The sequence below is a fragment of the Aegilops tauschii genome, chromosome 1, assembly GCF_002575655.3.
Source record: "Aegilops tauschii subsp. strangulata cultivar AL8/78 chromosome 1, Aet v6.0, whole genome shotgun sequence".
NCBI classification, from domain to species: domain Eukaryota; kingdom Viridiplantae; phylum Streptophyta; class Magnoliopsida; order Poales; family Poaceae; genus Aegilops; species Aegilops tauschii.
In genome coordinates, this window is record NC_053035.3 from 473,077,563 (window position 1) to 473,101,316 (window position 23,754).

Consider the following 23,754-nt stretch of genomic DNA (forward strand, 5'->3'; position numbering starts at 1 on the left):
GTATGGCCTCAAACAAGCACCTCGTGCTTGGTATGATCATCTTAAGAAGTTTTTACTCAATGATGGTTTTGTGAGAGGGGTGATCGATCCCACTCTTTTTACTAAGAGGGACAAGGGTGATTTGATCTTATGCCAAATCTATGTAGATGATATCATTTTTGGTTCTCCTAACATTCATTTGTGCAAGAAGTTTGCGGCTTCCATGACCAAGAATTTTGAATGTCACTCTATACGGATTTGAAGTTCTTCCTCGGATTTCAAGTTCAACAATTTCAAGAAGGAATTTTCTTGTCTCAAGCAAATACCTCAAGGATATCCTAGAGAAGTTTGGCATGTCTGATGCTAGTCCATGTAAGACACCCATGCCAACCAAAATTGTACTCACTGAAGACACAAATGGTATTCGTTTCGACCCATCTATATTACCGCTCTATGATTGGTTCATTGCTTTATCTTTGTGCATCTAGACTAGACATCATGTTTAGCGTATGCATGTGTGCTAGATTTCAAGCTTTCCCTAGGGATAGTCATCATAAGGCGGTTAAGCATATTCTTAGATACCTTGTTCACACCCCAAAGTTAGGTCTATGGTACCCCAAGGATGCTAAGTTTGATCTCATTGGGTACACGGATGCGGATTGGGCTGGAGACAAACTGGATCGTAAGTCCACCTCCGGTGCATGTCAATTTCTTGGACGCTCCTTGGTAAGTTGGTCCTGGAAGAAACAAAATTGTGTTGCCCTCTCCACCGTAGAAGATGAATACATTGCAACCGCCAGTTGTGCAACTCAATTACTATGGAGAGGCAAACTTTGAAGGATTACGGTATCACCTATAGACATGTGCCTCTTCTATGTGATAATGAAAGTGCCATCAATATTGCTGAGAACCCCAAAGATCATACCCGCACCAAGCACATTGATATTAGGTATCACATCTTGTGAGATCATGTGGAGAAGGGTGATATTGACATTGATCATGTTGGCACAGATATGCAACTTGCAGATATTTTCACGAAGCCATTGGATGAAGCAAGGTTTTGTCAACTTAGGCGTGAACTTGGTATCTTGGAGCTTGACAACATTATGTGAAAACTAGTACCCATGCATGCATTGTCATAATGTCTTGTCTCGATGTAGGCATATATTTAGGGGGAGACACTCAACTCATGAGTACTCTCACCCTATGAAATGCATAAAAAGAACAAACACTCTCAAAGCTACCATGTTATTCTAACTATGGTGCTTTCAATGATGGAGTAGTGATTATGCACCCAAAGTTCCAATCTTTGTGGAGCCATGCCACTTATACTCATACATGGTGGCTTTGGCCACCGCTCTTGTCATTAGAACAATAGCTGAGCGGTATGTGTTTTATTATTGTTGGCATAAGATACTCATTGCTTAACATATTATGCCTTTTCATCTTACTACATACTGTAATCATCATCTCCCCATCATTGTTATTAGCACCAATTATTGCACCCTACTCTTCTAAAAAATTCCTATATACTTCCGGACGTCCGCTATGTACCGGACGTCCGTAAAATCCTTTCTGTTGCCCTCATACCGGACGTCCGGTGAGACCGGACTTCCATTAATTTCTGCCCTGTCCCGTCCCGTCGGATGTCCGGTGTTTCCGGTCGTCCACTAACTGGCGCTCTGGTAGGTTTTCTCAGGTCCCGGATGTCTGTTTCGCACCGGTCGTCCGGTCAATTCCTGGCCCGCGTATATATAGCGGAGTGCGTATTGAGCAGTTCCTAACCCTAAATCCGCCCGTTCCTCATCCCTTCACCGCCGCCGCCGCCGCTCACTCTCCTCGTTGGGGGTGCACGTCGGCCGTGCTCCTCGTCGTCTTTGCGCGGCTGGGGTCGTCCCGACCGCCGTTGGGGCTCCGTTCGCCCTCGTCTCGTCCCGGCCGTCGTCGGGGCCCCGTTCGTCCCCGTCGCACCTCCTCCCCGTCTCGTTCGTCCTCCCGAGGTAGAACCTCCTATTATTCTCCCCTCTATTGGAAATATGCCCTAGAGGCAATAATAAATGGTTATTATTATATTTCTTTGTTCATGGTAATTGTCTATTATTCATGCTATAATTGTATTGTCCGGAAATCGTAATACATGTGTGAATACATAGACCACAACGTGTCCCTAGTAAGCCTCTAGTTGACTAGCTCGTTGATCAACAGATAGTCATGGTTTCCTGACTATGGACATTGGATGTCATTGATAACGGGATCACATCATTAGGAGAATGATGTGATGGACAAGACCCAATCCTAAGCATAGCTTAAAAGATCGTGTAGTTTCGTTTGCTAGAGCTTTTCCAATGTCAAGTATCTTTTCCTTAGACCATGAGATCGTGCAACTCCCGGATACCGTAGGAGTTCTTTGGGTGTGCCAAACGTCACAACGTAACTGGGTGACTATAAAGGTGCACTACGGGTATCTCCGAAAGTGTCTGTTGGGTTGGCACGGATTGAGACTGGGATTTGTCACTCCGTGTGACGGAGAGGTATCATAATGAGCTCTATGTGACTAAGGCGTTAGTCACGGGATCATGCATTGCGGTACGAGTAAAGAGACTTGCCGGTAACGAGATTGAACAAGGTATTGGGATACCGGCGATCGAATATCGGTTCAAGTAACATACCGATTGACAAAGGGAATTGCATACGGGATTGATTGAATCCTCGACACCGTGGTTCATCCGATGAGATCATCGTGGAACATGTGGGAGCCAACATGGGTATCCAGATCCCGCTGTTGGTTATTGGCCGGAGAGGCGTCTCGGTCATGTCTGCATGTCTCCCGAACCCGTAGGGTCTACACACTTAAGGTTCGGTGACGCTAGGGTTGTAGAGATTTATGTATGCGGAAACCCAAAAGTTGTTCGGAGTCCCGGATGAGATCCCGGACGTCACGAGGAGTTCCGGAATGGTCCGGAGGTAAAGAATTATATATAGGAAGTCAAGTTTCGGCCACCGGGAAAGTTTCGGGGGTTACCGGTATTGTACCGGGACCACCGGAAGGGTCCCGGGGATCCACCGGGTGGGGCCACCTATCCCGGAGGGCCCCGTGGGCTGAAGTGGGAAGGGAACCAGCCCCTAGTGGGCTGGGCGCCCCCCCATGCGCCTAGGGTTGGGAACCCTAGGGTGGGGGGCTTCCCACTTGCCTTGGGGGGCAAGTCACCCCCCCTGGCCGCCGCCCCCCCACCCTAGATGGGTTTGGCCGGCGCCCCCCCCCCTCCCAAGGGGGCCTATATAAAGGGGGGGAGGGAGGGCAGCAAGACTACTGCCTTGGGCGCCTCCCTCCTCCCCTGCAACACCTCTCTCTCTCGTATAAGCTCGGCGAAGCCCTGCCGGCATCCCGCTGCATCCACCACCACGCCGTCGTGCTGCTGGATCTCCATCAACCTCTCCTCCCCCTTGCTGGATCAAGAAGGAGGAGACGTCGCTGCACCGTACGTGTGTTGAACGCGGAGGTTCCGTCCGTTCGGCACTCGGTCATCGGTGATTTGGATCACGGCGAGTACGACTCCGTCATCCACGTTCATTGGAACGCTTCCGCTCGCGATCTACAAGGGTATGTAGATGCACTCCTTTCCCCTCGTTGCTAGTATACTCCATAGATGCATCTTGGTGAGCGTAGGAAAATTTTAAAATTATGCTACGATTCCCAACAGTGGCATCATGAGCCAGGCCTATGCGTAGTTACTATGCACGAGTAGAACACAAAGCAGTTGTGGGCGTTGAGTTTGCCAATTCTTCTTGCCGCTACTAGTCGTTTCTTGTTTCGGCGGCATTGTAGGATGAAGCGGCCCGGACCGACCTTACACGTACGCTTACGTGAGACAGGTTCCACCGACTGACATGCACTAGTTGCATAAGGTGGCTAGCGGGTGTCTGTCTCTCCTACTTTAGTCGGAACGGATTCGATGAAAAGGGTCCTTATGAAGGGTAAATAGAAATTGGCAAATCACGTTGTGGTCATACGTAGGTAAGAAAACGTTCTTGCTAGAAACCTACAAACCACGTAAAAACATGCAACAACAATTAGAGGACGTCTAACTTGTTTTTGCAGCAAGTGCTATGTAATGTGATATGGCCAGAAGATGTGATGAATGATATATGTGATGTATGAGATTGATCATATTCTTGTAATAGGAATCACGACTTGCATGTCGATGAGTATGACAACCGGCAGGAGCCATAGGAGTTGTCTTTATTATTTTGTATGACCTGCGTGTCATTGAATAACGCCATGTAATTTACTTTACTTTGTTGCTAAACGCGTTAGCCATAGAAGTAGAAGTAATCGTTGGCGTGACGACTTCATGAAGACACAATGATGGAGATCATGATGATGGAGATCATGGTGTCATGCCGGTGACGAAGATGATCATGGTGCCCCGAAGATGGAGATCAAAGGAGCATAATGATATTGGCCATATCATGTCACTATTTGATTGCATGTGATGTTTATCATGTTTTTGCATCTTATTTGCTTAGAACGACGGTAGTAAGTAAGATGATCCCTTATATTAATTTCAAGAAAGTGTTCACCCTAACTGTGCACCGTTGCGAAGGATCTTTGTTTCGAAGCACCACGTGATGATCGGGTGTGATAGATTCTAACGTTCGAATACAACGGGTGTTGACGAGCCTAGCATGTACAGACATGGCCTCGGAACACACGCAATACACTTAGGTTGACTTGACGAGCCTAGCATGTACAGACATGGCCTCGGAACACGGAGGACCGAAAGGTCGAGCATGAGTCGTATAGAAGATACGATCAACATGAAGATGTTCACCGATCTTGACTAGTCCGTCCCACGTGATGATCGGACACGGCCTAGTTAACTCGGATCATGTTTCACTTAGATGACTAGAGGGATGTCTATCTAAGTGGGAGTTCATTAAATAATTTGATTAGATGAACTTAATTATCATGAACTTAGTCTAAAATCTTTACACTATGTCCTGTAGATCAAATGGCCAACGTTGTCCTCAATTTCAACGCGTTCCTAGAGAAAACCAAGCTGAATGATGGCAGCAACTATACGGAGTGGGTCCGGAACCTGAGGATCATCCTCATAGTAGCCAAGAAAGATTATGTCTTAGAAGCACCGCTAGGTGAAGCACCAATCCCTGAGAACCAAGACATTATGAACGCTTGGCAATCACGTGCTGATGATTACTCCCTCGTTCAGTGCGGCATGCTTTACAGCTTAGAACCGGGTCTCCAAAAGCGTTTTGAGAAACATGGAGCATATGAGATGTTCGAGGAGCTGAAACTGGTTTTTCAAGCTCATGCCCGGGTCGAGAGATATGATGTCTCCGACAAGTTCTTCAGATGTAAAATGGAGGAGAATAGTTCTGTTAGTGAGCATATACTCAGAATGTCTGGGTTACACAACCGCTTATCCCAGCTGGGAGTTAATCTCCCGGATGACGCGGTCATTGACAGAATCCTCCAGTCGCTTCCACCAAGCTACAAGAGCTTTGTGATGAACTACAATATGCAGGGGGTGGAAAAGACCATTCCTGAGGTATATTCAATGCTGAAATCAGCGGGAGGGGAGATCAGAAAAGAACATCAAGTGTTGATGGTGAATAAAACCACTAAGTTCAAGAAGGGCAAGGGTAAGAAGAACTTCAAGAAGGACGGCTAGGGAGTTGCCGCGCCCGGTAAGCCAGTTACTGGGAAGAAGTCGAAGAATGGACCCAAGCCCGAGACTGAGTGCTTTTATTGCAAGGGAAGTGGTCACTGGAAGCGGAACTGCCCCAAATACTTAGCGGACAAGAAGAAGGCCGGCAACACCAAAGGTATATGTGATATACATGTAATTGATGTGTACCTTACCAGTACTCGTAGTAGCTCCTGGGTATTTGATACCGGTGCGGTTGCTCATATTTGTAACTCAAAACAGGAACTACGGAATAAACGGAGACTGGCGAAGGACGAGGTGACGATGCGCGTCGGGAATGGTTCCAAGGTCGATGTGATCGCCGTCGGCACGCTACCTCTGCATCTACCCACGGGATTAGTTTTAAACCTCAATAATTGTTATTTAGTGCCAGCTTTGAGCATGAACATTGTATCTGGATCTCGTTTAATTCGAGATGGCTACTCATTTAAATCCGAGAATAATGATTGTTCTATTTATTTGAGAGATATGTTTTATGGTCATGCCCCGCTGGTCAATGGTTTATTTTTGATGAATCTCGAACGTGATGTTACACATATTCATAGTGTGAATACCAAAAGATGTAAAGTTGATAATGATAGTCCCACATACTTGTGGCACTGCCGCCTTGGTCACATTGGTGTCAAGCGCATGAAGAAGCTCCATGCAGATGGACTTTTGGAGTCTCTTGATTACGAATCATTTGACACGTGCGAACCATGCCTCATGGGTAAGATGACCAAGACTCCGTTCTCCGGAGCAATGGAGCGAGCGACCAACTTATTGGAAATCATACATACCGATGTGTGCGGTCCAATGAGTGTTGAGGCTCGCGGAGGATATCGTTATGTTCTCACTCTCACTGATGACTTAAGTAGATATGGGTATGTCTACCTAATGAAACACAAGTCTGAAACCTTTGAAAAGTTCAAGGAATTTCAGAGTGAGGTTGAGAATCAACGTGACAGAAAAATAAAATTCTTACGATCAGATCATGGTGGAGAATATTTAAGTCACGAATTTGGTACACACTTAAGGAAATGTGGAATAATTTCACAACTCACGCCGCCTGGAACACCTCAGAGAAACGGTGTGTCCGAACGTCGTAATCGCACTCTATTGGATATGGTGCGATCTATGATGTCTCTTACCGATTTACCGCTCTCATTTTGGGGCTATGCTTTAGAGACTGCCGCATTCACTTTAAATAGGGCACCGTCAAAATCCGTTGAGACGACACCGTATGAATTATGGTTTGGAAAGAAACCTAAGCTGTCGTTTCTAAAAGTTTGGGGATGCGATGCTTATGTCAAGAAACTTCAACCTGAAAAGCTCGAACCCAAGTCGGAAAAATGCGTCTTCATAGGATACCCCAAGGAAACTATTGGGTATACCTTCTACCTCAGATCCGAAGGCAAGATCTTCGTTGCCAAGAACGGGTCCTTTCTAGAGAAGGAGTTTCTCTCGAAAGAATTGAGTGGGAGGAAAGTGGAACTTGATGAGGTGATAGTCACCCCTTCCGAACCGGAAAGTAGCGCAGCGCGGGAAGATGTTCCTGTGGTGCCTACACCGACAGGAGAGGAAGTTAATGATGATGATCATGAAGCTTCGGATCAAGTTACTACTGAACCTCGTAGGTCCACAAGGACACGTTCCGCACCAGAGTGGTACGGCAACCCTGTCCTAGAAATCATGTTGTTAGACAACGGTGAACCTTCGAGCTATGAAGAAGCGATGGCGGGCCCGGATTCCGACAAATGGCTAGAAGCCATGAAATCCGAGATAGAATCCATGTATGAAAACAAAGTATGGACTTTGACTGACTTGCCCAATGATCGGCGAGCCATAGAAAACAAATGGATCTTTAAGAAGAAGACTGACGCGGATGGTAATGTGACCATCTATAAGGCTCGACTTGTCGCTAAGGGTTATCGACAAGTTCAAGGGGTTGACTACGATGAGACTTTCTCACCCGTAGCGAAGCTGAAGTCCGTCCGAATCATGTTAGCAATTGCCGCATACTATGATTATGAGATATGGCAGATGGACGTCAAAACGGCATTCCTTAATGGCTTCCTTAAGGAAGAGTTGTATATGATGCAGCCGGAAGGTTTTGTCGATCCTAAGAATGCTAACAAAGTATGCAAGCTCCAGCGCTCAATCTATGGGCTGGTGCAAGCATCTCGGAGTTGGAACATTCGCTTTGATGAGATGATCAAAGCGTTTGGGTTTACACAGACTTATGGAGAAGCCTGTGTTTACAAGAAAGTGAGTGGGAGCTCTGTAGCATTTCTCATATTATATGTGGATGACATACTATTGATGGGAAATGATATAGAATTCTTGGAAAGTATAAAGGCCTATTTGAATAAGTGTTTTTCAATGAAGGACCTTGGAGAAGCTGCTTATATATTAGGCATCAAGATCTATAGAGATAGATCAAGACGCCTCATTGGTCTTTCACAGAGTACATACCTTGACAAGATATTGAAGAAGTTCAATATGGATCAGTCCAAGAAGGGGTTCTTGCCTGTATTGCAAGGTGTGCAATTGAGCACAGCTCAATGCCCGACCACGGCAGAAGATATAGAAAAGATGAGTGTCATCCCCTATGCCTCGGCCATAGGGTCTATTATGTATGCCATGCTGTGTACCAGACCTGATGTAAACCTTGCCGTGAGTTTGGTAGGAAGGTACCAAAGTAATCCCGGCATGGAACACTGGACAGCGGTCAAGAATATCCTGAAGTACCTGAAGAGGACTAAGGACATGTTTCTCGTTTATGGAGGTGACGAAGAGCTCGTCGTAAAGGGTTACGTCGACGCTAGCTTCGACACAGATCTGGATGACTCGAAGTCACAAACCGGATACGTGTATATTTTGAATGGAGGAGCAGTAAGCTGGTGCAGTTGCAAGCAAAGCGTCGTGGCGGGATCTACATGTGAAGCGGAGTACATGGCAGCCTCGGAGGCAGCACAGGAAGCAGTCTGGATGAAGGAGTTCATTACCGACCTAGGGGTGATTCCCAATGCGTCGGGCCCGATGACTCTCTTCTGTGACAACACTGGAGCTATTGCCCTTGCGAAGGAGCCCGGGTTTCACAGGAAGACCAGTCATATCAAGCGTCGCTTCAACTCCATTCGTGAAAGTGTTCAAAATGGAGATATAGATATTTGTAAAGTACATACGGACCTGAATGTAGCAGATCCGTTGACTAAACCTCTCCCTAGAGCAAAACATGATCAACATCAGGACGCAATGGGTGTTCGATTCATCACAATGTAACTAGATTATTGACTCTAGTGCAAGTGGGAGACTGTTGGAAATATGCCCTAGAGGCAATAATAAATGGTTATTATTATATTTCTTTGTTCATGGTAATTGTCTATTATTCATGCTATAATTGTATTGTCCAGAAATCGTAATACATGTGTGAATACATAGACCACAACGTGTCCCTAGTAAGCCTCTAGTTGACTAGCTCGTTGATCAACAGATAGTCATGGTTTCCTGACTATGGACATTGGATGTCATTGATAACGGGATCACATCATTAGGAGAATGATGTGATGGACAAGACCCAATCCTAAGCATAGCTTAAAAGATCGTGTAGTTTCGTTTGCTAGAGCTTTTCCAATGTCAAGTATCTTTTCCTTAGACCATGAGATCGTGCAACTCCCGGATACCGTAGGAGTTCTTTGGGTGTGCCAAACGTCACAACGTAACTGGGTGACTATAAAGGTGCACTACGGGTATCTCCGAAAGTGTCTGTTGGGTTGGCACGGATCGAGACTGGGATTTGTCACTCCGTGTGACGGAGAGGTATCTCTGGGCCCACTCGGTAATGCATCATCATAATGAGCTCTATGTGACTAAGGCGTTAGTCACGGGATCATGCATTGCGGTACGAGTAAAGAGACTTGCCGGTAACGAGATTGAACAAGGTATTGGGATACCGGCGATCGAATCTCGGTTCAAGTAACATACCGATTGACAAAGGGAATTGCATATGGGATTGATTGAATCCTCGACACCGTGGTTCATCCGATGAGATCATCGTGGAACATGTGGGAGCCAACATGGGTATCCAGATCCCGCTGTTGGTTATTGGCCGGAGAGGCGTCTCGGTCATGTCTGCATGTCTCCCGAACCCGTAGGGTCTACACACTTAAGGTTCGGTGACGCTAGGGTTGTAGAGATTTATGTATGCGGAAACCCGAAAGTTGTTCAGAGTCCCGGATGAGATCCCGGACGTCATGAGGAGTTCCGGAATGGTCCGGAGGTAAAGAATTATATATAGGAAGTCAAGTTTCGGCCACCGGGAAAGTTTCGGGGGTTACCGGTATTGTACCGGGACCACCGGAAGGGTCCCGGGGGTCCACCGGGTGGGGCCACCTATCGCGGAGGGCCCCGTGGGCTGAAGTGGGAAGGGAACCAGCCCCTAGTGGGCTGGGCGCCCCCCCATGGGCCTCCCCCATGCGCCTAGGGTTGGGAACCCTAGGGTGGGGGGCTTCCCACTTGCCTTGGGGGGCAAGGCACCCCCCTGGCCGCCGCCCCCCACCCTAGATGGGTTTGGCCGGCGCCCCCCCTCCCAAGGGGGCCTATATAAAGGGGGGGGGATGGAGGGCAGCAAGACTACTGCCTTGGGCGCCTCCCTCCTCCCCTGCAACACCTCTCTCTCTCGTATAAGCTCGGCGAAGCCCTGCCGGCATCCCGCTGCATCCACCACCACGCCATCGTGCTGCTGGATCTCCATCAACCTCTCCTTCCCCCTTGCTGGATCAAGAAGGAGGAGACGTCGCTGCACCGTACGTGTGTTGAACGCGGAGGTGCCGTCCGTTCGGCACTCGGTCATCGGTGATTTGGATCACGGCGAGTACGACTTCGTCATCCACGTTCATTGGAACGCTTCCGCTCGCGATCTACAAGGGTATGTAGATGCACTCCTTTCCCCTCGTTGCTAGTATACTCCATAGATGCATCTTGGTGAGCGTAGGAAAATTTTAAAATTATGCTACGATTCCCAACACCCTCATCCCTCGAACTCCCTCGATCTATGACGGTGGATAGGTGATTTGGGTCTTCCTCCTCCTCTAGGTCGAGATGCCAAAGACCTAGCACTCCGCGCGCAAGCAGGTCACCGGTGGGCCATCTCGTCTGTCTCGTCGTGGTGGCTCCGATGGTTCACAGGAGCGGGCCTGTCCTCGGAAGCATACCGCCCACCCTCACAGCTCTACTAGCAACTCCTCTTCGGAGGAATCCGACTATGAGGATGAACTGGAAGATTTGGAGCAGCCCGAGTTTGTTGTTGTTCGCACCTCCGCACCCAAGCCGGGAACTCGTCGGCCCACCTTCAAGCCTCCCCCTCCTCCGGTGCAACCTCAAGGTGATGCCCGTCTCATCTCTCTTGAACCTCCACTTCCTCTCGACCGCAAAATTAAAAGGTTCAATGAGGTTCCCATAGCTTCTTATCTTAAGCTTCATCGCGACATTGATCAATTCTCTGTTGTTAGCGACTCACAAGATGCTCGCTTTCGCACTAATGTCCAGGCAGACATTTTTACCACCATCATCATTCCTAAGGGTCTATCTCTCCATGTATGCATTGACTTGGAGCATATTCGTGCTCATCCGGCAAAATATCCGGGGGCTATTGAGCTCATTGAGTCATCTAATCTTGCTGCTCCATTTGCATTTCAACATGATTTTAACCAAGCTGCCATTCATCAATTCTATGCCGCAGGTTACTTTGGTCCAAATAACACTGTCACTTGGATGACCTCCGACACCGTGCTCACAACGTCTTATTCTCAATTTGTTGCTGCCCTTGGGTTTCCTGACACCGGTTCCAAAATCCATATGGATGACCCCAACCATAGGCCCAAGGGCATTGATGTCTGTGCGGATCTTCTCAAACCGATAGAAGAAATGACTAATGAGGAGAAACAAAAGGGTCTGAACCAAGTCTTCATTTGGCGCTCACCTTTCTACATCATCTATCAGTGTGTCATTCGCACCATTTATCCCAAGATGGGTGACAAGGGGTCTTGCAACAGCTACTGCATTGATCTCATGCATCGGCTCTATGCATCTCCAAAGGGGAAGATTAATGTACCTCACTTTCTGTGGCATGAGACCCGTCTCGCTTGTTTTCAACACAAGCAGGCCTTTCCTCATGCCCCCTTTCTTCAGGCTTTTATCGAGAGTGTTGCTCCATTTGCCATTGCCCGCACTCACTTGCATGAGTGGTGGGTCATTCCACCTCACATGGCGGATGATTGGGTCCCCAAGGACTCTTCTGCTCCTGCTCGTCGCACTGCAGCTAGTGTTCCTCCTCCTACTACTCGTTCTACTCCTTCCGGTTCTGCATCCTTTGGGCGCATTGCTCGCTTTCTTGGGAAGGCTCACTCTGCCATGATGAAGGTGTTTACCTTTCATTGCTCCCAAAATCACGACATTGTCACTCGCATGGTCACTTCCAAGAATGCTCTGAAGGCTCGTCTGAGAGACTCCGGAGTTTACGATGTGAGTGACGATGAACGTCTCCCTGACGAACCACCTTCTGACTTTGGTTTTCCCTCGGGTCCTGAGTGGGCTGACTTCTTTGACGAGGCTGGTGGCAGCGGTGCTCATGATGATGATGATGCTCTTTGATGATGTTATGACCCCTTTTGAGTATTTGATGCCAAGGGGGAGTAGGCACTTATCTATGTGATGCTATGATATTAGCTTGTATCGAACTCATGTTATGTCTGTTATCGACTTATGTTCTATGCCATGAGTGATGAACCTATATGGAGCCTATTCAGTTTTTATGTCATCTTGTTTATGAGATTTGTTTGTGATGGTATAAATTGAGGGGGAGCTCTCCTCATGCTTATTTTATGTATGCACATGTTTTGGGGGAGCTCCACAACAAATCCTTTCGATATTCAAAGTTTTATTTATTTATTAAGAAGTGCGTGTATGTTGTCATCAACTACCAAAAAGGGGGAGATTGAAAGTGCAATCATGCCCTTAATCGTATTTTGATGTTGATGACAACATGCATTTTGGGACTAATCATGTTTATCAAGTAAATCTCAGGATTATGTCTCAAGGGTCGTGTGTGGATCATGACTATATATATATCACTCAAGAGCAGAGATACAAGACAAAGACAAAAAGCTTCGGCTCTTTTTCGATTCGTTCTTGAGTATAGGGATCCCGCACTATTAAGAGGGGATCGTCGGATTTCGTGAAAGAACTTGCTCAAAACCACAAAAATATCCTCACATCATCTCTGTGCCATCTCAAGTTCTTCCTCTAACGTTTGCACAAATTCTGGTATGGTTCTAAGCTAATAGGTTCAGCTATCACCGGACGTCCGACCCCTCACAGCCGACCGGGCATCCGGCTCTTCCCGGATGTCCGATGCCTCTTCACAGAAGCTATATTAGCGGAAATCGGTCTCACCAGATGACCGATCACCGGACGCCCGCTCCTCTCCGGATATCCGGGTTTGCCTCAACAGAACGTTAACTGGCGGATTTCCGTCCACACCGGACGTCCGTTGGCTGTGTGTCTCATGCCTTGTCTGTGGCCTGGTAGGTGTTCCAGCGAGTCCGACCGGACGTCTGGTCCAATCTGAGTCACCGGTTGTCCGTTACCCACCGGACGTCCGTCAGCCCCTATGCACTAAGTGGCTCAACGGTCTGTTTTGCACTCACACTATATATAGCCCTTCTCCCTCACGGGAGATCGTTGACCATTCACTTTGAGCTTTCTAAGAACACATCTCACTCCCTCTCTTGATTCCCTCCACCAAATTCTAGGTCCCCAAAGGATTTGGGAACATTTGAGAGAAGTTCTCCAATCAAGTGATAGATCCACTCCTTCCCCTTCTTCTCACCAAAGGAATTCGTGATTTGAGCAAGTTCTTGAGCATTTCCCAACGTTCTTATTACTCTTGGAGGTTGGAGACTCCTAGGCGGTAGGAGTCTTTCGGAGAGGAATCGACCATTGTGATTACCCCCGGAAACGTTTGTGAGGGTTTGGAGACCACACCAAGGTCTACCACTAGTGGTTGAGAAACGCCTCCGTGGTGTTGTCTCAAAGGGAGAATAGGGTGAGCCTTCGTGGCATTGGTGTGCCTTCGTGGTAACATCCACCTCTCTAACGGTGACGTAGCTTCCCTCCAAGAAAGTGAACATCGGCATACATCATCGTCTCCCAGAGTTGCGGTTATTCCTAACCCTAACTCTCTACTTGTGGTTACTTGTCTCTTAGCACTTACTTATATCATATTGTGCTTGCTTACTTACATACTTGTGTTACTTGTTTATCTTGCTTAGCTCTTAGCATCACACTTGCAATTGTTAGGCTCACTTTCATATTCTGCACTATTGCCTAAAATTGCTAAGTAATAATTAAAATTTGTAATTGTACCTATTAACCCCCCTCTAGGTACATTTCGATCCTTTCAACAGGGATGGGTGGGGCGACGACCAAGATGGTGATGGGAGGAGGGCAGCCAGTGCAATAGAAAACAGCTAGAGGAAGGAGATATGGCAGATCATTTAGGACGTAACGATTTTTTTTTTTTACAGATGTCAATTTTTTTCCAGGTGTCTGATGGACAGACAATATAGCTCGACAACCCGATCTGAGCCCGGTCAAAAAACCTGGGCTGAGTTGGGCTTGACATTTGGGACGAGATCAGGCCTCATTTTCAAGCACGTAATATAGTTTGGGCCGGGCGTGCACGCGAAGGCATGGAAAGTGTCAGTCGGGTTGGGTTTTCGGGCTTCGGGAGTATGTTTGGGCTGGGCTTGAAAAAGTATCCGGCTTTGGGCCGGGCATGCCCGGGAGGCATGAAAAGTGTCATTCAGGCCGGGGGTTGGGTTTCGTGCCTGTGTTTGGGCTGGGCTCGGACTTGGAAAGTATCAGGCTTCGGGCTGGGCTCGGGCTTAGAGTTTGAATGTGGGTTTTTTGCGAGCCCGGCCCGGCCCGGCCTTAGGCAGCCCGCTCCAAAATCTTACCAACTCCCACCAATCCACCGCCGACACACTCTCCGGCAGCGGCCATGGCGCCGCCTCTCGCCTCCGGTAAGCGACCTCCTCCCCCAAACCCACGCCCGGCCCCTGATAAACTGCGGATGAACCCCAGCGCTAACACCCGACCCCCCCCCCCCCCCCCCCCCCCCCCCCCCCCCCCCCCCCGCAAGTCCCGGTGCACTGCAGCGGCGGCCGAAGGGCAGCCTCCGGCTCTTCAAGAGTACGTGCTCGCATACCGCTATTTTGGTTTCTGGGTGCTCGATCGAGCGCCGATTTTGGGAGATTTTTTCCAATTTTGATGGGTCCGTGTCACCACGCAGGGGCCGCGAGCGCGCTGGACGGCGGGAAGGGACTCCTCAGGGATGCGGCGGAGGCCGTGAAGCTCCGCGGCGCCGGGGCACTGCACTTGGCCACGCGCCGTGGGAGGATGCCGGTGTGCGTGTACCTGGTCTGGTCGAGGAGCTCCACCGACGAGACAGGTGGGCACTTGGTCTCCCTCCCTCCTCTTACGAAAGCAAGACCCTTGTTTTCTTCCCCCCTAGACTAGAGTAGACGACTGGAGGTTGGTTTCGTTGAGCTCCTCTTGACAGATGTGATGGATTGGCTGTTTGGTTGCCTGCTTCCTTGACACCAAGCAATGGGAGGGACTGATCACTTACCATGAGGATGGCTATCAGATTGGGTTGAATTTCATGCGGTCTGCACGATGCGTAATCAATCATGTGTAACCATGCCTCTATTTCTGTCGTTTCCATGTTTCATTTTTCTAGTTTTGCCAGTCTACAAACTACTATCATAGAAAATGGTTTGTAGATTACCTTAATTGGAGGGAAATTTTTATGTAAAGTCAGCTTGTATATGCCCCTTTTACCTGGCATTTGCCTTGAAGTGGGACGGGAATTGAACTAATTTATGCCAAAAATGGGACTGGATTTAGCTTGTTTTGTTGAGAAATCTAAGGCTTATAACTCGTCAATTGGCCCTGTTTTTGAAACATACATCTAACTCCTTTGTTTGCATTAATCTCATGAAGTTCATTTATTCCAGACGCAGCTTATACTGTTTTGACAGAGTTGTTTCAGTAGAAAGAGTATCGATGCTAGCTTCCATCCACTTTTACAGTTTTACCCCTGAAAATTCTATCAACTTGTTTTTTTCTCCATGCATCAGTTTGCTTTCTAGGAAAAATGATTCTAGCTTCACTTTTTTTTCTGCACTTGTACCCCCACAAAATAGCTGGCTTTAGTTTGGACAGGAACTTTTTTATTTTGATGAATCAACAACGAACTCCAAACTCCTCCATTGTTTTTTGTTTAATGCTGTTTATGAATACACTCTGGCTTTTAAACGACTTGTAGTATCTGATCTTTGTATTGTGTAACAAAGTATCTTGGCATCACGGCACTTGCATAATATGTACATGTTGAACTGGAATCATATGACACTTGTTTGATTATGTACACATGACTTGGGCGCTTATAGCCTAACCTTTTTTAATCTTTTGGTGATTCATTCTATTGTGGATCATTAAAAATGAAAAGTGTCAGTGCCTTGCGCCAAGATATTTCCATGTATGATTACTTTTAAAGGGAACCTAAAATTTCTGTCCTCCTAGTTCTGACTTCTGAATGTACTGTTGTATGTAAAAAGTTTGTATGTGTATTCTGGAAACAGATGCATGTTTATATCGCAAAACCTTTACATGATTTTCTTCTATTTCTTGGGTAATTTTTTGTTGTTTCGTCGACGAGTCTCTTATTCAGTTTCTTCTCTTTGATGTTCCTGATAGGCGATACACCTCTGGCTCATGCCATTATTGCTGGCACTGTGGACACTTTCCAGTATCTTCTTGATCACGGTGCTAATCCAGATAAGCCCGATGAAAAAGGGTCTACGCCTCTCCATTTGTCTGCTTCAGGAGGTCTCTCCCTATGTGTACTTATCTTGTTCCTCTGTGTCTTCAAATTCTTTGTTTGTGTGTTCTGGGGTGATGTAATGAAACTTGAAATGGATCATGTATGCATTATAAGTAAGAAGGTAGAAAATGTCCATGTCGTAATTGGTTGTGCATGTGCATAGATATGACAGTGGCATCTGAGCATTTAGAGATATTTCTGTGGCAAATGAGTTGTTTATTAATTGCTATCTTTTAAGTCTAAAAAACGCCATTTATCAATGTGCGTGTATGTATGTATCATGAATCATGTATTCCTTGTCTCAAGATGAGCTGCATTGACATAAATTCAGTATAGATAAATTCATAAGTGATATAATTTATTGCGTGTCAGAAAAAAATAGTAAAATATGAATTTCTCTCAAGCCACTATTCATACTTGTTGTGGGTATTTCACTGACATCTATTCAATTATGTAAATCCAGAAGTTACCTTGTTTATGTCTCTATCAGCTGTAAGATAGCAAATATGAACTTGTTTATAGCCACTATTTACAGTTACTGTTGCTGGTTATACATTTATAAGTGAGTGATGTCACATTCGTATAGTACCTTCTTTGATTATTTGGTTCTCATTGCAATAATTTTCCTGATGTTTGCAACCTAGTTATTTCACAGTTACTTCCTAAGGTAAATGAATACATATCCAGATCTTATGTTGCATGAAAAACATAATAAAATGAACCTCTTAACATTGGAGGTGTAGTTCGCACTAGATTGTCTTCCGCAGATTTCAATGTTTACATATAGCAAAGATATCTAGCAAAGAACTGTGAGGCTATACACTCCTATTTTCTGGACAATTCGGTACCACGTGGGTTCCTATATTGTTTAAACACATTTTAGAATTTATACTCATTAATTATTGTCTCTGTTCATTTTTACTTGCCATTTAGAGGACATTGACATGGTCTCCGTCAAACATGTTTGGTCATTAGGTTTCATAATAATAATTTGTTAGTAAAAGTTTTGTTACATGAAAGTATTTTTCATGACAAATCCATGGTCATTTTCATGTGCAAAATCCTAATAAATCTGCAGGTGGAGTAACTATATTCATCCATACCATTACTTCTGGTGCAACTTTCATCTACAAAACCAGGTTGTGTCAATGACAGGTAGGGTCTGGTTCTACATGTCATTGATGTAGGCTGGTGGTATAAATGAAGTGTTTTTTTTAAGTTCACTGCACACATTCTAGCATGTCATTTCTTTGAGAACGGAGGTAGTATTCCAATACAACTAGCTAAGTGTACATATTGCTTTGGAAACTTTGATCCCTAAGGTAACTGTCTCCAGCATATGCCCATGATAAAATGATATTAACAAGCTTTCACTAACAAAAGTACTGTCACAATAACAGCAGCAGCAGCAATGCCAAATAACCTGTTGGATATTATGCATTATGCAAATAACCCATTGGATTTCCACATTGTTATGAATTAATAACCTGCTTTGTATTTCTCATTCAGGAAATTGTGAAATAGTAAAAGCCTTGCTCTCAGAAGGGGCCAATGTTGATTCATTGTGTGATACTGGGACACCACTGCACATGGCTGCTTTCTGTAAGCAGGTTGGTGCTATGAAGATTTTGTTGGACCACCATGCAGATGTACGTCACTCGTTTATGTACCCTTCCTTCTTAGGTTAACAGGATCCACATTAGTAAATTCATGATTGTTTTGTCTGGTACTACTTTCTCTTTGTCAACTGCCCATATTAACAAAGATATCTCTATTTCAATGATAAAAAGATGATCAAACATGTTCCCGAACTTTCATCATGTAAGGGTATTGATTTTCTTAATATTTCTTCTCAGTGTAACAAGGTATTCAACACTGCCTATTCACCTCTTATTGTGGCTCTCAATGTTGGCTCGCTGAAATGTGTGAAGCTTCTGATTAAGGCATGGTGCATTCATCTCATTCCATTGACATCTTTTGAACTCTTGATAAGTATCACATGAAAAAGGAAGGAGTATAAATGATGTCATGCTTATTTAGAAGTGTCTTTGCAACATTTTTTGTGTTAGGCTGGCGCTGAGGTGAAGGGTGTTGGCACTGTAACCCCCTTAACAATTGCTGCCACAATGGCTTAACTGACTTCTACAAGTGCTCACTGTAACAGTTTGGCCATCTTCCAATAGAAATTGCTGGATATAACAATAGACGGAAAGATGTTGAGATCCTTCTTCGAGTAACTTCACATACTCCATATGCGCAGGACTGGAGTGTTGATGGATAATTCGTTTGGTGAAATCAAAGCCATCGGTGGAGGTATAACTTGAGACATCACTGCCAATATAAGTTGCTTTCTATAGGTTCTTCAGCATGCCCTTAACTTAATAATAGGTACTCAATCCTTGTCTGAGGATGTGATGTGAAGTTTACTGTGGTATGTGAAATAAGTAGTTTATTGTGCAGTCATATAAATGAGTGAACTGGATCAACAGAATGTTCAGATCATAAATATTTTGTCTTTTAAATTTTTTCTCATGCCCTTCTGATGTAGCTCATGTAAGTATGTAAGCCTTATCTCCTTACCACACGCCCTCATTACTTGTGCCAAATGATTTGTGTGCTGTTTCAGGATGACTCCATGAACAACATGAATCCAGCTGATCTCAAGTTAGAAGAAAGCAAGGCAAATAAGAGAAACAATTATGCTACTGCAGTCAAACTTTACTCTATGGTATATTATTGCACTTGCACCATATCTTAGCCAGTTAGCCTACACTTAATTTGCTGTTGTGTGATAACCAAAGCTTTAAATTGAGATTTGACGTGCTTTCTATTATTTTGAATCTCTAGTAAGAATTTAGTAACATCAAAGTGTATGTGCGTCCTTTATTTTTTCTTTTGCTGTTTTAATTTTCTTTCTATAGGGATTGCATTTATGTTTAGAAAGTCTATTGATGCAAATCCCCTGCATGGCTATTACAGAAAGCAATTTCTGCTGTGACTAAGTACCAACGGTACTAAGGTTTTCTGCATTAGTAACAGAAAACCCAGTAGGACATCACTGTAGATTTGCTTCAAAATTTCAATTGTAACTCTGGCATAAAGCCATCAAATAGTATATCTGTTATAGAAAATTGTCAATAGTTTATCTTATTATACTAATTGTTGGATAGAGAGGACAGAGGAGCAAATTAAGCTCTTGTTTGGATGAATGGGTCTTAATTTCAGCATCCTAACGTGTATCAATTATTTGATTTCTCAGGTAATCAGTGCCCAGTTTACCACCTTAACTCTAGTCTAGTGGTAAGCTGCCCTGGCAATTTTCTTGTGTACGTACCTGAGAACAGTGCAGTAGTATATGTGGGTCATAGCAGTTAATAAGCCAATGTGGTGACTTTTTGTTTGTTTGTTAATGTAGGCAGCAGACCGCTGCCTAGATGATGCAACACTGTACTCAACTAGGAGCCTTTGCTGGCTTAAGATGGGTGAAGGAGACCAAGCTTTGATGAATGCTGGAATTTGCAAGATGAAGCGCCTAGGTTGGGCAAAGGCCTGCTACCTGCAAGGATCTGCTCAAATTTTACTGCTGACAGCTTGCGGTCCAGGATTGGGTTGGATTCAGCCTCGTCGGGGCAGCCATCACAGCCAAGAGTAATGTTGGCGGCGGCCCTGGATCTCGGTGATCGAGCAGACAATGAGGAACTGGGAGTACTGTGACTAGGATTCAAGAGGGCAACCGACGAGCAGGGCGCAGTGATTCAAGACCATGAAGATAGTGATGCTTGCAGTTTCGGTTCAGACAACAGGCAAGGTCGACCCTCAAGCTCCAGGCTGGACTAAAAGGTAATGACCCGTAAAGCACATGCCTCCCAGTGGTGCAAATGGGCGTAAACCAGCTGGACATATCATTTTTGCTGAAATTTGTTTAGACCATCATAACTAGTATAATTGGAGATCATGCTATTGGCTTGCTCACGGTTTCTTCATAATCCTGTGATTATAAATAGGATGCTGGTCTGTTGTATGGTCCTGGCTCAATACCATGAATGGTTCTTATTAGTAGTTCACTGTCATAGATTAACTAAATAAGTGTGACATGCTGAAATTAGATGATGCCATGCAGATGACTGAATTGGTTAGGACCTGGGGTACTGTACTGCAGCACACCATGAGGCATAATTTACCTCTGGTTGGGAGTTCTGTACTGCTAAATAATTGTGACATACAGAATTTTAATAATGCCATGTGGATGCCTGAATTTATTAGGTCCTGTGGTACTGAGCTGAAGCATGTGTGGTCCTTACTTGTATTTTGGTTAAGATGGTGAAAATCTTTTTGTTGTTGGCATGTTACCTGTGTTACTCGTATTTTAGTTAAAGTGGTGAAAATCATTTTGTTGTTGGCATGTTACCTGTGTGCCTGCCAATGCCAATAAATGAAATGTCATTTCCTGGCTTGCAGGGTACGGATAGGTAAGCAACCGCTTGATAGAACACCATGCCCTAATAGAATTGGAGCTCTTGAGAAAACAATCAGGGGTTATCCAGAAAAGCGAGGAGATCATGTTGTTGAACCTGCATAGGGTTTGACATTTGACTCACCTGGCGAGGCCTACGATTTCTATAATCTATATTCTTGGGAGCATGGATTTGGTATCAGACAGAGCTGCCGGCGTCGAGCGTGCTTGCGATACTGCTCCTGCCGCTGGTAGAAGTTGGATTTCCCCACCTGCTTGACCATATCACAGATTCATGCATCACAATTAAGTATTATTTCGCAAATCGTGGTGAGGAATGGAAAGAACTGAAAACTTACATCACGAAGCATGTAATCAGTTTGGTTTGCCTTTTTAAAACTTACATCATGGTGACATCATGCTATTGGCTTGCTTTTAAAAACCTCTGTCATAGTATCATGGATGGTTCATATAATCAGTTTGGTGTTATAGCTCTATTGATTTGTTCTTATTTTAATGACATGTAGCACACCCTGATGAGACCCTGATGGCTGCCGGCTGCAAGTTGTTGACCCCTGCCGAGGTAGCCGCCATGCTCCCGTCCACGGCGAATCTGGAAGCGGCGGACATGGTGGACTGCATGCTCCGGCTGCTGGCCTCGTACGACGTGGTGTCGTGCACGGTGGAGGAGGGCAAGGACGGCCGCCTCTCCCGGCGGTACGACGCTGCGCCCGTGTACAAGTTCCTCACCCCCAACGAGGACGGCTTCTCCATGTCAGCGCTGGCGCTCATGAGTCATGAACCAGGACCAAGTCCTCATGGAGAGCTGGTGAGCTAGATCATCATCCCCTCTTTCTTCTTACTTTGTCGCTGTTGCAAAAGATGTGAAAGGCAGAGAACCTCCAAGAGTTCAGCTGGAAATGTCTTTGGACAATTCGATGTGTGTGCGTGGTCGGTAAACACTGAGAGATTATGCATAAAAAAACAGCAACTAGCTTTCAGAAGCAGAACCGGACAGAATGGGGCATGGTGACTTTCCTCTCCCGTGAGATTCAGCGTCTCAACCACCAGAGTACGAATTTTGGGTTCGCAGTCGATTAACCAGAGGACTTTTAAATCAGGAACTCTTTTAGGCAAAGTTCAGTGGCCTCTGTTCAGACAGTAGCATCATCTCCCTGCTGAAAAAGATGTGACAAGCAGAGTCGATTAACTGAATTTATACAACACTTAACTGAATTGATGCTACTAACTGAATTTGTAACACTTAACTGAATTTATACAACACTTAACTGAATTGACACCTGAATTTATAACACAACTGTACTGAAGTACTCCTATGCTTGATATGAACCTCTTGGGCAAAAAATGTTTGATGTTCTGTTTGAATTGTTGCCTGGGGGTTTCAACTATTGCCCACTTCATGAGTTTTTTTTTAACTGCAAAATGACAATTGTAGTGAACCACTGAACCTTTATTTGTTTGCTGAACACTGAACCTACTTCAATCTACTGAACCTTTAGGCCATGAACACTGAACCTTTATTCTTCTGAAACCGCAATGAGAATGTCAATACACTGGAAAAAAAACTGAACCTTTAATCCCAGTTCAGTAGTGAAACACTGAACCTTTAGGCATGTTTGCATGTTTTACTGTCACAATTCCTGCCATAATCGTTTGACATAATTTTTCCGATATGGTGCTGAAAATTTGCAGTGTATTGTGAAATAACAGTACTCACAAATTACTCCTTTGTTATTTATCTAGAGACGGGAGTAGAGCTGATTTGAGGATATGGATACACACAGAAATAGAGCAGAATTGCTTTTTAAACATATGGATGCTACTTCCTGCTGTACTTTTTGCTGTGCATTCAGGCTCATAATTCAGAGGGGTTAGAATTTAGTTGCAAATCAATCAGATAGATCTATAGTTGCCACTGCAAGGGATCATGGCATCCTGATCTCAAATTCTTGATTGGGTTTACTTTTATTCACTCATTTAGGAAGGCCAAATAAGTTAAACAAAGAGCTGTTTCCAGCCACTTCTCTGCCACTCCATGTGAAGTCTGCTCTGAACCTATTTTAACTGCTGGTATATATAGCATCTGTAGTAGGAGGAGTAATAATTAAATTAAGTTGTGCACTGGTCCTTTAACCATATGCATGGTACTCCAAAGTTCAGTATTTTTTTTCAATTACTCCTGTCATTTAAATTAAGTACTCCTAGTGAATGTGAAGATCACTGAATTTTGACGGTGCTCCTATTGGCATATAACAACATGCCATTTCAGAATTCAGATCATATTGGCATATCATGAAGAGAGCTAGGATATTCTGAAAAATGAATGATCTCACTGATCCACACTATTGCTTTCTCTGTTTTGCCTTCCACTGCTGATCCGCACTATTTTTTCTGCCTTTCTCACTGATCCACACCACTGTTTCTGTCTTTCTCGCTGATCCACACTACTGTTTCTTGCTGAATTGAAAGTAATTTCACAGGAGTACCAGCAGAGGCAGCAGCGGAGGTGGTCGCCTGCAACCAAAATTCCATTCCGGAATTAGTCACAGAGAACAGCTCAAGCAAAGAGCATTGGCAGCGTTGGGGAATCAATAGAGGAGATCGAGGGATCATGGCCAATGCGTCCAGAGGAAGCGCACCGG

The 23,754-nt window shown here is 45.2% G+C and overlaps 1 protein-coding gene and 1 pseudogene across 1 annotated transcript; both read left to right on the top strand.

The window, feature by feature from the left end:
* The window catches only part of LOC109771561 (uncharacterized), a 35,013-nt pseudogene extending 13,114 nt beyond the window's left edge, over window positions 1-21,899 (top strand).
* Window positions 20,402-21,929, top strand: LOC141020599 (flavone O-methyltransferase 1-like). The gene is made up of 3 exons (XM_073506449.1): window positions 20,402-20,478; window positions 21,097-21,107; window positions 21,619-21,929. The coding sequence occupies exons 1-3, from the start codon at window positions 20,402-20,404 to the stop codon at window positions 21,927-21,929; spliced, it is 399 nt and encodes a 132-aa protein (XP_073362550.1).
* The last annotated feature ends 1,825 nt before the right edge of the window (window positions 21,930-23,754 follow it).

What these genes read in the sequence shown, in the direction of transcription:
- LOC141020599 (XM_073506449.1), top strand. Translation starts at nt 20,402, where the DNA reads ATGAAGATAGTGATGCTTGCAGTTTCGGTTCAGACAACAGGCAAGGTC.